This window comes from Cynoglossus semilaevis, chromosome 18 (genome assembly GCF_000523025.1).
Source record: "Cynoglossus semilaevis isolate Cse_v1.0 chromosome 18, Cse_v1.0, whole genome shotgun sequence".
NCBI classification, from domain to species: domain Eukaryota; kingdom Metazoa; phylum Chordata; class Actinopteri; order Pleuronectiformes; family Cynoglossidae; genus Cynoglossus; species Cynoglossus semilaevis.
The window spans coordinates 2,524,658-2,538,928 of NC_024324.1; the positions used below are offsets into that span (position 1 = coordinate 2,524,658).

Sequence of the window (14,271 nt, forward strand, 5' to 3'; positions counted from 1 at the left end):
GGTGAGCCTCCAGGGGGCAGTGGTGGGCTCAGGCGTGGGGGGTTGATGGGTAGCGGTGTCCAGTCCCCGGTCACCCTCCTTTAAGTTAGTTGGTCACACGGGCCGTGACTCACTCCTGGCCTGATTTAAGGTCTTTAGCTTCACGTGATTGTCGTTAACGCCACAAAGAGCTACAGATAAAGTCGATGTAACGCAGCACATGCTCTGTTGTGAGTGTCACGTACGTTTTAGGATCAAGTGACTGAGGGGGAAGGAGCCGAGGAGGAGGAGGAGAGACATCAGAAGGAGAAAACTGGGTCAGAAATTAGCAGAGGCCCAGGGTTAAACAGCCAAGAAATGCATAGAATTTTTGAAATATTAGCTCAAAGCTAACACTCCCCCCACCCCCCGTTGTTGAAGGAACTACGTTGACACACATGCTGCTGTAAGTCCTTCAGAACTGAACTTTAATTCTCACTGACTGACAAATTAAATTCATCAATGGCCATTTAAAGAAAATAATAAAACTTTTTTTAAAAAGTATTTGCCCTGCTTGACTGATCCCATCACAATACGTCTATGCTCACCGAGGAGGGTGCGCCCCCCAGTATGAGGACCACTGGCTAAAATAAGAGCAATAGGCTAGCATAGATTTTAAACTTCAAATACAGTGCAAAAAAGTTATATAAATACATAATAAATACATTCGATTTCATCTTATTGACTGAAGTCTAGTACAGATAATATGGTACATTTTTGCTTTAAAGCAGCCCCTAAATGCATTACAGCGCCTCCTCCTGGATTACTTCAGGATTCAAATATTGAACTATTTTATTTTCTTCAAAATTCTGTTGTTGCTTCTAGGAAAACATATTTGTGTTTCCAGCCTTTCTATGTAGACAGTTGGAAAGTTGATGGAGTCTTAAACCTTGTGCCTCCACCCACTGTACTGACCACAGGTCTGTGTCTGAGAAGTCAAAAGTCCTTCATCATCACGGTGTGTTTCATGGTGCTCCTACATGTGTGTGAGCAGAAGCTGCCGTCGATGATTTAAGACATTATTATGGCCCTCACACTGTAACACGGTGTTAAATTTCATCCTTCAGCTTCACCGTGACTCCATTTCTCATCACTCTCATTTAGCTCCGGTGTCATCCGCCCTGCTCCCTCATGTCAAACACCGTGTCTGGTATCAGCAGCTCCAGGCCTGCAGCTTTGATCTTCTGCTTATGGAATTAAAGAGATAAAAAAAAGGGACTGAAACCCAGTTGAGGTCATGCAGAGTTTTCCGAGCAGATTTGCTCCGTCAGAATCCGAGCTGCAGCTGACGGCTCTGCAGTAATGGAGCTCTCTTCCATTGTGTCTGCAGGTACGAGACTGCCCTCAGACCAGCGCGGGCTTCGTCCAAGCCTCCAAGGAGCTGAGGAACAAAGACCAGTTCAGTCAGATTCTCTTCTCTGGATTCTGCAGGAAGGTAAAGTCCGTGGGGGGAAAAAGGCAGTTAAAAAAAAAAAAAAGAAAATGTCTTCTATCGCCACGAGGAGTTCCTCCTCTTTGTCGGTTTCTTCTGGCTGTGGGATGTTTTTCACCGTTCCTCTTTTGAACGGGCTTTTCCTTTTCATGCCAACTGTGAAAAAAAAACCCTCGCTGACAGAAATAATACAAGAAAAATCAAAGGATTAACTCTGAAGGAAACTGAAGCAGCCGACGTTTTTAACTTTAGTTTTATGTTACATATTTAATTAGCTGCAACTCATGACCTCACAATGAACCTTGGCCCGTTGTAGACCTGTTGGTCCAAAGTCTGGTTTGTGGCCATGTTGTGGTACTTGGACAGGTTGATTTTCTCCTACATATTTTACTGCTTGTGGACACGATAAGTAACACTTTTGAACTCAAATTCGAATAATTCTTTCCAATAAAGACCAACTTTTAAGCCCCGTGGCTAACATGTAACAAATTGTTTTCTGGGCTAACTTTGAGATAATTTCCTAGCATTAGCAAAGCCAAGGTATTTCTGTGCATGATTTTGGCTACTTTAGGCTAACTTTACTCTAACTTTGAGACACAAGTTGGCTACACTTATCCCATCATCTGGTTTACGCCAACTATTTAAAATGAACAAATGCAATTTCAGTAGCAACTTTAATTTGACAGCTGACAAATTTCTTTTCTAACTGCTTGTCTAGTTTAGATTTTAGCTGTTAGCTACTCAGCTGACTAGCTTACTATAATTAACTTTTTGTTCCTTTTTTTATTCCTGGAACTTCTAGCTTTTATTTGACTGTTTGTTCCACCTGTTACAAAACATCAAACAGTCCAAACATCAGTGTTATTTAGTGGCAGATTTTTTTTTAAATATGTCTCAAATATATGGGCTTGACCTCAGCAGATTTAATAATGAACCTATTGTCATAAACCAAATGTCATTTAAAAAGACTGTGAATTAATATCTTAGACTTACAGGTATTCTCGCACCGTCAGATCTGGCATCCCTTTGAATTTCCTTTCTTCGTCCTCTGTTGTGGATCAGAACGGCTGTGTTTCCTTATCAGTGACTGAACAGGAGCAGCTCCTCCAACAGTCAGGGTAGAGCCCCAGCCTCAGTGTATCTGAGGAAACACAGCAGCCTGTAACAGTGACAGAAACACCGGGACGTTTTAGTCTCGTCTCTGTTGTTTCCCTTTTTCACGCCGCCGCTCCACGAGGAGAGCGGCGATAACCCAGATCCTCACTCCAGCAGCCAAACAAGGCTCTTAAAAAAGAAATGAAAAGAACACACACACAGACACACACAGAGAGAGTCTTATGGTCTCCCTCTGCTCCTGTCCCTTGTCTCTCAGGTGAACAGATTCAACAGAAGCACAGACCGCGGCCTCCTCGTCACTGACAAGTTCGTCTACAAACTGGAGCCCAGGAAACAGTACAAGGTTCTGAAGAAGCTGCCTCTGGACGCTGTGAGTAATCACACAGGAGCATTTATAAAAATAAAAAAAACTGCAATAACACACCAACCACCACTGCAGTGTTTTAGTCCTGACTCTCCATCTTCACGGTGTCTTCGTTCTTTCTATCTTTTTCTTCTTCTTTGACGTTTAACTTTTGACTTTCTTCAGGTTCGTTCATCCTTCTTGAAGGTTCACAACTTTTTGGCCTCTTACTGTAGGTTTCGCTGCTTACCAAGCAATTTTTTTTTTTCTTGACAGTGCTACTTTTCTTTTTTACCACTGGGGTGTTTTTTTTAATCTAGTTTGTCAGCAAAATTTCAAAGAATTTTGCTGACAAACTTCTCAGGAACAGAGATATGGTATGACCCAAAGAAATAAAAACCCATTAAAAGATAAACAGCCAGATTGGAGGAAACAAAAAAAAACATATGCACTTGCTCTAGCAGATAGTAGGATGATCTACATTTCCCTTCAATAATTTGGGATTTCTACAGGCGATCTAAGTTGGAATGAAAAAAAAAACAGTAAGACTGTAAAAAGTTTAAATTTGTCTCGCTGTCTAATGAATCCTTCAGCAACTTCATGAATTATAGACTGACGGGTAAATGTTACTTCATCCAACAACAAAAGCGTCACCTCAAATGTTGACGATGAATCAGGAACTGAGGTCAAACAATGGAAAAAGTTAATGTCGTCAAGAAGCAGAGTGTCGTCGACGTACAGTATAAACATCACAACATTCTGTAGGAGCTTCACCTTCTAACAGCTGTTCTTAATGCACTTCTGACCGTCTGACCCTCCGTACCAGCTGGTCTCCATCAGACTTTCCTTTGTCTCTTCCTTCAAACAGATACAAATAAAACGATTTACTCCACTTTGTCAGGAACAGAGGGGAAAAAAACATTTTTCAATTTGGTGAGTTTAGACCGGAATTTGTAAAAAATAATAAATAATATATTGAACTTTATTTTTCGAATTTGTAAAAAATAATAAATAATATAATGAAATTTATTGATCCTCCACTCTACTGCTACAGGCTGCCCCCTGCAGGCACCAAGTATGTGGTTATTCTGGGAATTAAATTACATTTATATTTGTTTAACCTACTGTAAAAAAACCTAAAAATCAAATCCAAATCAGTAAGACTTCATCATGCAGCCTATAATCAACATGGACCTAATTAATGACGTATGACTGTGTCTGAAGACAGGGGGTGCTAAAAGTTCAGCATGACATCAGATAGATAGATAGCACTTCATTATCATCCTAATTATATCATCCTAATTATATTTTTGGCCCATTAGTTGACCAGAGACCTCATGTTGTTTTGCCATCTTGGCTAAACAACATGAGGAAAGTTAACGCTTTGTACTAAAAATATAAAACGATTTATTAATCACAATTTGAGGGATTTAAATAATGTAATATGTACAAAAAGTATTGCATCTGTCCTTTTAAGGACTCCTTCCTGGTGCAGTACCAAATTATTTAATATCTCTCAGACCAACATTCATGCAGGAAAATTCAAATGTTCGTTATCAGTGAAAGAACAAGATTTAAAAAAAATATTATTTTTTTTTACTGTATTTAAGGCCTTTGTCTGTTGGTCATGTGACGCTGCGGTTGTGCAGCAGAGTGACCATGAGTGACCCGCAGCTATTCTTCCACCAGGGGAAACCGTGTCACTGTTTAATTCCCCCTAATCTGAGAAAGTGGAGCAGAGATCTCAGGAGGCCCAGAGAGAAGACGGGAGATGACAGGTTTATTTAAGATGACCCTCCCAGGTCGACGTCAAATCGCTGCTTCATCGTGGCGTTCATAGGTTTGATGTAGGAAAAAAGAGAGAAGCTGAAAATTCTGTCCGATAAAAAAAAAACAGTGACCAGTTCTGTGAGTCAGCACGGTGGGAGGTCGGGGGGGTCCAGCCCCGGCTTTATAGAAGGAGGAAGAAAAATCTTGAGTACTGGCCGTGAGGCGGAGAGCTATCATTAAGCAGCAGTGGAGGAGGTAAAGATAGCTGCTGTCGTTAGTCTGTGCTGCTCTGACCCAGGAAAACAGAACCTGCTCCAGGTCGGAGCGAGGGAACTTAGCTTTTGTTGTTATATATTTTATACATTGATTCATTTTATTAAAATGCTGCACACTGACCAAAACCATAAAAAAAGATACAACTTTGATTTTTCTTCTGAAATTAGTGGGGGGAAAAATCCAAAACAACCTGTGTGAGGTGGAGGTTGGTAGTTTGACTCCTCCACTTTGACTCCTCTCTCACCTCCTTCTGTGGTCTCCTCCTTTCTCCGTGTCTCTTTTTTTTTCTCAGTCACATTGATTCCAACTGGGTCACAATTCATGATTTTCCGTTCACTGCACCACACGTGTACCATTGGCAGACCCCCGCCCCTCCTCTTCATCCTTCACACAGTGAACAGAAATAATCCTCTGACTTCATTCACATGATTTGTTTTTTTTTTTCTGTATTAGATTCAGTCGTATTATACTGTACATTGACGTGATAATCCCTGACCTTTTCAGACAAATTAATTTTCACTGGAACTGTACCTACTGTATGGACGGTTTAATGTCTCTGTCTCTGGATGTACAGGCTGCTCCGGGGGGTTTAGGTTGGGCTGATTTACAGGAAAAAACGGAAACAAAACCAGTACAATCTAACATTAAAATATAATATAATAATACAGTGTCTTTTTTCAGGTTAAATTAGAAAATTAATTTAATTAGATTGATAAAAATTTCAACAAATTCAGGTTAAAAAAATCGATAAAATTAGAAAACAGAAAATTTGTTAAAGTTGTTAAATTAAATATGAACTGTGAAAATGACTTACAATTTAACAATAGCTAAATATTAGCCATGATGCTAAATATTTAGCTGCTGTTAAATATTTTATTTTTCTTGCCCCTAGTTTACTGGACTGAGTTTAACCAACGGAGTCGACCAGATGGTGGCGCTACACACGTCCTCTCAGGACGATGTCCTGCTGTGCCTGCAGCGAGGTCAGCTGTGCCCCAACCAGGACCGAGTGGGGGAGCTGGTGGGAGCGCTGGTGGACCACTTCATGCGGTAAGTACCACCTGAACTACACCCAGGGGTTCAATTCTCACCTTTAAAATGCAGCCCCAAACCATCACAGAGTTTGTCATGTGCTGTTTTGAGTGCTCATCGTGGTATTTTTTTTACTGCCCTCCCCTGACATCCTGGTACTTTAACGGGCGCTTCACTTTCTACCCTCTATTGCCTGTCAGTCGCAATCAACTGGCGGCCTGTGGGCCAAATCTGGCCCGCTGAAACGTCCAATCTGGCCTTCGACTGCATTGCAAAAATAGACATAAAATAATAATGTTAGACAAAAATGTGATTTCTATGTCTGGACCACAAGGTGTCGGTCCAGAAAATTCTGACCCTCCAACGAATATAGTTATTGACCCCTGGTGTTTGTCTTTCTAATTTCTTGATGACTGTCTGACCACTACAGCTGAACACTGTCTCAGGGGTCCACACACCACACTTTGGGAATCTCTGGTTTAGACTAATCAAAATATTTTTAACCAAAATCATTAAATCAAAAAATAATTTCTAGCAGAAAGTTTCCTTTGTTTTGAGTGTTGGACTCATTGTCGTGGCTCCAGCCCTCAGTGAAGACCAGGTTATTAAGGCAGCATCAACAACCTGACCAATCATATCCATGGCATTTATCACTGTCATAGTTGTCGGCGCCGCTCCCTGCTCTGAATAAACGCCGTGAAGTGAATCAGTCGCGCTGACATTTATCGCATTCATCGGCCTCAACCTGTTTTGTGTCGTCGGCGTTTACAAATCTGATTCACTTCCACCCACTCCCGTCTCCTGCCGGCGCCCTGTGACTGGGACGACCCGCGATTTCTTTTCACACGCGACAGGCTCCTCCGTGTGGCCGCGGTGATTTTTTGGTGAGCGTGGGTGTGTTGTCGTAAGTCGGACGTGCTGCGATGCCGTCAGGAACGGCCTCCTGAGGCGTTAATGATCCAAGTCCTGTCAATAATGAGCCGAGCAGCTTTGTGTGTTTGTGCCAAACTGGACCTGCTGTGATCTGAACATTTACTGACTGTTGAAATCCTCGTCTCTGGGGCTCCTTCCTAATCTTCCTAGATTACATTAGATTAGATTACAAATTTTATATTAACGAAAACAGTTTGATTTTTTTTTTCCAATTTAGCCACTACTACTGCCTCTAATTATTTTATATTAACGAAAACAGTTTGATTTCTTCCATTTAGCCACTACTTCTGCCTCTAATTCTCTGTGGAAAACTTGAAATCTTTCCTAAATAATAGGAAGTATCTCTGATTATTCCCACTACAAATCCTGAAAAAACAAAACAAAAAGATAATTCTGGACTTTATGAATGACTTTGTCGGCTGTATCTATGAACTGTGTTGCATTTATGTTAACAACGGTGTTCAACATGAGGGAAGTGGACAAAAAAACACTATTTTGGAAATGAGAAATCTTGTGTTAACGGAGAACAATACGGTAAAATTAATTCCCAGGTTTGTTTGTTTTTCCCCGTGACCTGGCAGACAAACGGCAGACAGTGTGTCTGTGTGTGTGTGTTGTTTTTTTTTTATGGGTCTTCAGACTGATTGGATTCCAGATCCCTGGTGAGGATTCTGAGGATTTTACGACTGTTGGACTTTTGGTCTGTGTTATTTCTCTTAGTGTGTCTATATGTTGGGGGGGCGTAATGGGGGGGGCTCTGTAGCAGCTGCGTAGATCAGTGAGCCCCGTGTGTGTGTGTGTGTGTGTGTGTGTGTGTGACGACGGCCGTCACAGAGCAGAGTGCACCATCAGGAGTCAGTTTCCGCTCTCCGCCTGTCTTTGTGCCACCATCTGCGCTGAACGCAGCGAGGGGGGGGAGGGTCCTGACCCCCCCCACCCAGTTACTCCTTTAAGGGAGACTCACAAGACAATGTCAAGGGGCTGAGCCGAGCGAGTGTGTGAACTCCTTGTAGGAAGTTCCCAGATCGGTCACACACTTATATCTCAATCCTGAGATCGTAAATAAGACGAGGATGTGGCCGCCGCGGTGCGGCCCCTAGTGGCCGCTCACGCCAAAAAACATTCAATGCTTCAACGTGGACGTCAATAGAGAACCAACATCCTTTTTCGAGTTCAGGTTTGTGCTGCACCAGAAAGTGTAAGACTTATTCTTCACTGCTGATTGAGCTGCAGTACCACTCTCAGCCAACAGGGGCTGAGAGTGGCTACAGAAACACTGAAGCTTAAGTGTACCTAATTCACGTTACCCTCCAAAAACGTTTTTTAATATTTTAATATTCCAGCTGCTATTGTTATTATTTCAGACAGATAAATCATATAAATCTAGAAAATTCTCCAAACGTCCAGTCAGACTGAGACCAGACCTGTTCCACAGATATGGTTTTTCTCAGACCTGAGGGATGAGACTCACAGATCAGTTTCTGTCCAGACTCTCACCTTCAGTCAAACACATCCTCCGTCAGTCTGGACGCAGCCGTGCAGAAACCCGGGGGGGGATGAAGGTTTGAGTCCAGAGCTGCGACGTCGGCGTCGTGCCACTGTCACCTTTGTCTCCCGTTCCCTCGACAGAACACGTTCCACTGCTAACTCTGTCTCTTTTTCCTGTAAGCGCACGTTCGTCCCCGTCAACCCCGTCTCTGTTTACGTTCTCTTCCTGTCACCTGAATCTGCACGGCTGTTGGCATGAACGAGTGTGTGTGTCGGTATGTGTGTGTGTGTGGAGCAGGGAGGACGGGGACGGGGGGTAGAGGGTCTCATGGACCATCTGCTGAGACAGCTGGGGGAGTGAAGGCATGAGTTAGGGTCGAGTCTGAGAAGGAGTCGGTCTGAGGAGTCGGTCTGAGGAGTCGGTCTGAGGAGTCGGTCTGAGGAGGTGATTCATTTATCCGTCCTCCTGGTCATTCAAGAGTGAACTCCTCCGTCTCTAACATCCTTTGTCCAGTCTGTTCTCCGTCCTCTTCTCACCAACACTTCCTCTCAAACCTCATCTAACCTTTGACCTCGGTCCATGCCTCATTGCCTCCTCACCTTGATTGGCAACAGTGGAAATGACAAACCTTCAAACATTCAGCCACTTCCACAGGCGATGATTAAACCTTATTATCCTTTTAGCTTTTTGCTAATGTATTTTACCTCATTTCTTTAGCTCATTTTAAGCTATCATTCGAAGCTATGTTTTTTGTTTTCATTTTTTTAAACCTTTAACCTTATTATCCTTTTAGCTTTTTGCTCAAGTATTTTACCTCATTTCTTTAGCTTAATTTAAGATATCATTCGAAGCTAAGATTTTTGTTTTCATTTTTTAAACCTTTGTCATATCTCTCTGCAGTCAGCCGTGTTGGGCTAACCTTTAGCCTTTTAGCTCCATCTTTTCCTCGACGTCTTCACCCAGATTTTTCCTTCATCTTCTTTTTAAATACCTGCATGAATATCATCCCATCATCTGGGTCACTGCCGGGAAAAAAAAAAAGAGGCATGATTTAATTAACCTCCAAGCATATGTTGATGCAGACTTCTGATGTGGCTTTAATGAAGTCTCAAAAAGGGGGCAACCACACACACACACACACACACACACTCTCACAGAGAACTTTTCTGTTCGACCTTGTTGGTCATCAACAGTTTGTCTGCGGCTGCAGGCCGAGGTGAATACGGTCCGTCTGTGTTCTAAATTCACTTTTTAGGTCGTGAAAGTCGTCATCCACAGCCTGAAATATCCTTTCCTCCTTCCTCCTCCTCCTCCTTCTTCTTCGTACCTCTTTTTGGCGTCCCTGAGTGGCTGTCCTCGATGTGTGGCTGACTGTCCTGCTGTCCAGAGCAGCAGCAGCAGCAGCTGGACCTCCGGCTCACTCTTCATCTGTTTCTTTCTTTGCTTTGATGCAGAGAAGAAGAAGAAGAACCAGAACAGGTGGATGGTGTTTGTGATCTTGTGACTCGTAGCCATAGAAACAGCTTTGAACCTGCGGTGGACGCACAGTAACTTGTGTGTTTGTTGAAGACCTGACCTATTTACTTCTATTTCCCAAAAGTCTGCTGCTGCTGCTGCTGCTGCTGCTGCTGCTGCTGCTGCTGCTGCCTCTGGTGGTGGGTTCACGTGGTTCACTGATTCCCATTAAAACCCCAGCGTCCAGCCTGAATCTGTCTGTTGATTTACAGCTCGTCTGCATCAACAGACTTTTTATAATTGGTGGCATGTGACCACTGGCACTGGGGTATTAATAATTCAACCTCAGCACACACACGTACACACACGTACACACACCAGAGGCAGGTCTGTCAGGAAGAAAGCTTCAGGGGATCAACAACATTGACATAAAAAAAGGAAAAAAATTACTTGAGTTAAGATAAACATGGAGTAAAAAACACCTGAAAAGAGTTAAAAAAATCACTGAAACGTCTACTGTGTTTTCATCTAAAAATATTGATAATGTCACAGATTAGACTAATTAAAAAAATGATTGATATTATCATAACCTGGCCTGGAAATCACTAACAATCAAACCTTTAATACCTTAGCTCAGGTATCTCCAAACTCTGGCCTGGGGGCCAATTGCTGCCCATGGTTAATTTTTTTTAAAGCATGTCATAAAGTGCATCACTTGTGTTCCACCACCAGGACTGTTTTACTGGATTATTTTTACTCTTTCAGATGTTTGTGCTAATAACTTGTTTTTTTTATCTGCGCTGCATAAAAACAACCGTGGTTCTACTGTACTTTCTGGGTCAGTACTGACAAAAAATGAACTTGGGGTCAGACATGTGTCTGTGGTTCCATGTTAACCTTTGAGTGACATGGGATTTACTCCGAAATTCAAGGCAGTTGTGTTCAGTTCAGAAACCTTGTCCAAGGTCAGGGAGGTCGGGAGGTTTAACTGACAGTGAAATATACTGCATGAAATACAAAGAAAATTGTCATAAATCTAAAACTCTAGCTGGAGGGAGGGGGGTCGGGGGGGGGCTGCAGGAAGATGTTTGTAATCTAATCAGTTGATGAGTTCTGTGCTGCATGTAAACAGGGCCACGCGGCGACAACAGCAGCGTCTGTGTCTCCTGAGATGCTACATTTAGACGCTTCACAAAGAGGCCCATTGAGACAGGACTCGTATTAACAAGAGGAAGTGGCCAATAAAAACCTGTAGTGTCTCTCCAGATGGTATTTTAGCTGCCGGCACATTATACCGACTGTTTCTGTAACGCTCAATAAACGACTGCGGCGAAGAGACCATGTGATCTTCATTAGAGGCCAGCTCAGTGTCGTCTCCTGGCGTCCTTCAACCTGTGGAGCCGCAACCACTGAACGCAACGTCTCCATTAATGAATACACGTTAATTTAAAAATGTAGAAGAAGTTTTTCTTCCTATTCAGTCACTATTAGCATTAGCATTTTTGCATTTGCTGAATAGGAGGTGGTCACTGATCAGCAGCCAAAAATTAAATTACAGCCTGTGATTTAATGACCTGAAGTTTGGGCAGAAAAAGAACGGATGACGTCCATAGTTTAATGACCATCGTCTCTGCACAGAAGTCTGTACGGTTATAAACGAATTCAGATAAAGGCTGAAGTGAAGCTAAAAACAAAGACAACGGCTAAAATGCTAAAGTTTAATGTTGACCAAATTGGTTAAATTAGTCAAATATACAGACTGTCTGTCCTGACTAAAAGTTGACCAGAGATGTAGCAACAATGGGGGAATAAAAATATTGATTAGCAAAGCAGCTAAAAGATAGCATAGAAATGGCTAAATTTATTAAGTCAAATATTCTCACAGCTCCTGTTGTAAATGGACATGGAGGAATTCCAAACTGTTTCTCGAACACATTTTTTAACAAGTTAATTTTCTGCCCTGACCTTTGACATAGTTTCTGCCTAAATACGCATTTGTGTGTGTGTGTGTGCATGCGCGCTTTAAAAGGATCCAACAGTGCGATGAGACCAGTCATATTTTCATTCCCACACATTCACATCAAAGCCGTGGCCTGTGGCACCACTGGTTCTCATGAAGACATCCTGACTGTGTCGGAGTCTCTGGGACTTTCTGTCGGAGCTTCACACATCCTGCACCGGGGTCGGCTCCTGACTCCCGTCAAAGGAGCCCTTTGTAGACGAGAGCCGCGCACGTGCGCCGCCTCTGAAACGACGACCTCCGAGTGAAACAAATTAATTCCCTTCACGACAGTGTGACACAGTAACTTAATTATTTTTTTGGTTAAACTCCTCTGTGTGTTCTATTCCATTCGATTGAAGAAAGCATTTTAAAAATGTAAAATAGGAAATGCTACATTTTTGTGCAAGCAGCTAAAAGTTAGCCACGGTGTACATGTGAAGCTAATAACACCACACATTACCGTGCGTTAATTTTACAGCACGAAAATAGTCGTAATAAACACGAGTTAACTTCCTGTTGTGGTCAAACGTCCTCGGAAATTATTCAGCGCTAACTAAAATATTGATGAAGCCTCAGCGCGGCTAATGATGCACATCAATGATTCAGTGTTAACGCTGCATCATCAACGCTCTTCTCCAACGTTTATAAAAATCCTCGCCCCGTGCCTCACTCCTGCTGTTGCTGTTGCTACCGTGTGACTAAGTTTTCCCAGAATGCTCCCCTGGGGAGCCCGTCTCTGATGATGATGATGCTAATTATGACGATCAGCGCCATAATGGAAAACCAACCCCGAGGTCCAATCTGTTTCCTCGCCCGACGACTTCACACCCAAAGACCCTAAGTGGCCTCAGCCTACGTCGCTCCTGCCTCTCAGATGATGCTGATGCTGATGTTGCCCCAGTAATAGTTGCCAGGCAGCGGTGAAGTGCTAATTTCGATGGGCGGTGGGGCTGTTAAATTGGCGGGTGGTATTGACATGGGGCTGTCAAGATGGTTGGAAAAACGACAGGTGGGAGGGCGGCAGAGAGGGGGCACTGTGGCCTTGGACAAATGGAAAACTACAGTTAGGTCAGTGAGTCAGTTAGAAAAAAATAAAACCTCCGATTGACGTCGGCGCTCTGAGAGAGGCGCCCCGCGTTCAGAGGTGTGAAGAAAATCATGTAGAAAAACACGTTCACAAATGGAATTGTGTTGACGTCGTATCACACCTTATAGACAAGACTGTTGTCAGTAGTAGCAGTGTGTATGTATATATGTGTATATATGTATATATATTTTATATATATATATCATGCATTTAAACATATACATGGCCTGTAAATATATATCTACCTACACATAAAACATACGTATGTGTATGCACTCCTAATAGAAATATATGAAGTCAAAATTAGACCAATTAGAAAACAACATGTGGTCATGTGACCTAGTCATATAAATATGTTGTGGTCACAAACGTGTCCCATCAGGACCGCGGCCCACTCAGCCTCGGACTGTTTGCTTTTTGACCTGTGTGACCTGTGTCACATTATGATGATGTCATTCACCACCAGGAGGACGTGTTTCCTCATTTACTTCATTGAGAAAAGAAGAGAAAAGAAAAGAAGAGCTTCTGTTCTCCAGCTGGAACAAAGCAGTGATATCAAAGAGAATCCAGAACCAGAGGACTGATGCTGCTGCTGCTGCTGCTGCTGCTGCTGCTGCTGCTGCTGTCAGTCTTTTATCCCACACGGTTCTCTATTCCCTGGGAGCGACTTCTGCACAGCCCTGGTGTTGATGCGATTTTCCCCACAAATAGCATCCGTGATGCGGCGTGGCGTTCAGATCTGTGGCTGCGCTGCCGCAGACACCAGAGGCACAAATGTTTTCACATCAGATTAGCAGAGTGTTGGATCAAAGACGGGGGGAGGAGGGGGTGACAAAGAGGAAGGATGGTGGCAGAAAAAGGAAGTTGTCAATCAAGGTGGGTGGTTGGTAGTTGGAACAGACCTGCCTCTGTGTGAGCACATCCTGTCAGAAACACACAGACTCTCCATTTGTTGTGATGAGATGCCTTTCTCTGCTGCTGCTGCTGCTGCTGCTGTGGCCTAAATCTGTCTGCAGTTCAGTCTCCGCAGCCATGAATTATTGGGCTGCAGCGTTGGGGTGGGTTGGCAGACAACAGACAGTCTGTGGGCTGTTTATTCACTGAGTCGGAGAAGCTCAGAGAGATCACACAGATCTACGACAAACAACGAAAGACGAGTGACGGGGGGAGGAGGGGGTGACAAAGAGGAAGGATGGTGGCAGAAAAAGGAAGTTGTCAATCAAGGTGGGTGGTTGGTAGTTGGAACAGACTGAAGTGGACCAGCAGGGGCTGCTGCCGCTGGTGGCGGCGGCGGCGCCGCCGGTGGCGGTGCGCGGGC

At 43.4% G+C, this 14,271-nt stretch overlaps 1 protein-coding gene across 1 annotated transcript in view; it reads left to right on the forward strand.

Moving 5' to 3' along the window:
* myo1g (myosin IG) overlaps positions 1–14,271 on the forward strand; it is a 35,775-nt gene that overhangs the window by 19,167 nt on the left and 2,337 nt on the right. Inside the window, exons 21-23 of the mRNA XM_025065226.1 lie at positions 1,349–1,453; positions 2,823–2,936; positions 5,848–6,005. Of these exons, the coding sequence (XP_024920994.1) occupies positions 1,349–1,453; positions 2,823–2,936; positions 5,848–6,005 (377 nt within the window). The remainder of the gene's footprint in view (positions 1–1,348; positions 1,454–2,822; positions 2,937–5,847; positions 6,006–14,271) is intronic.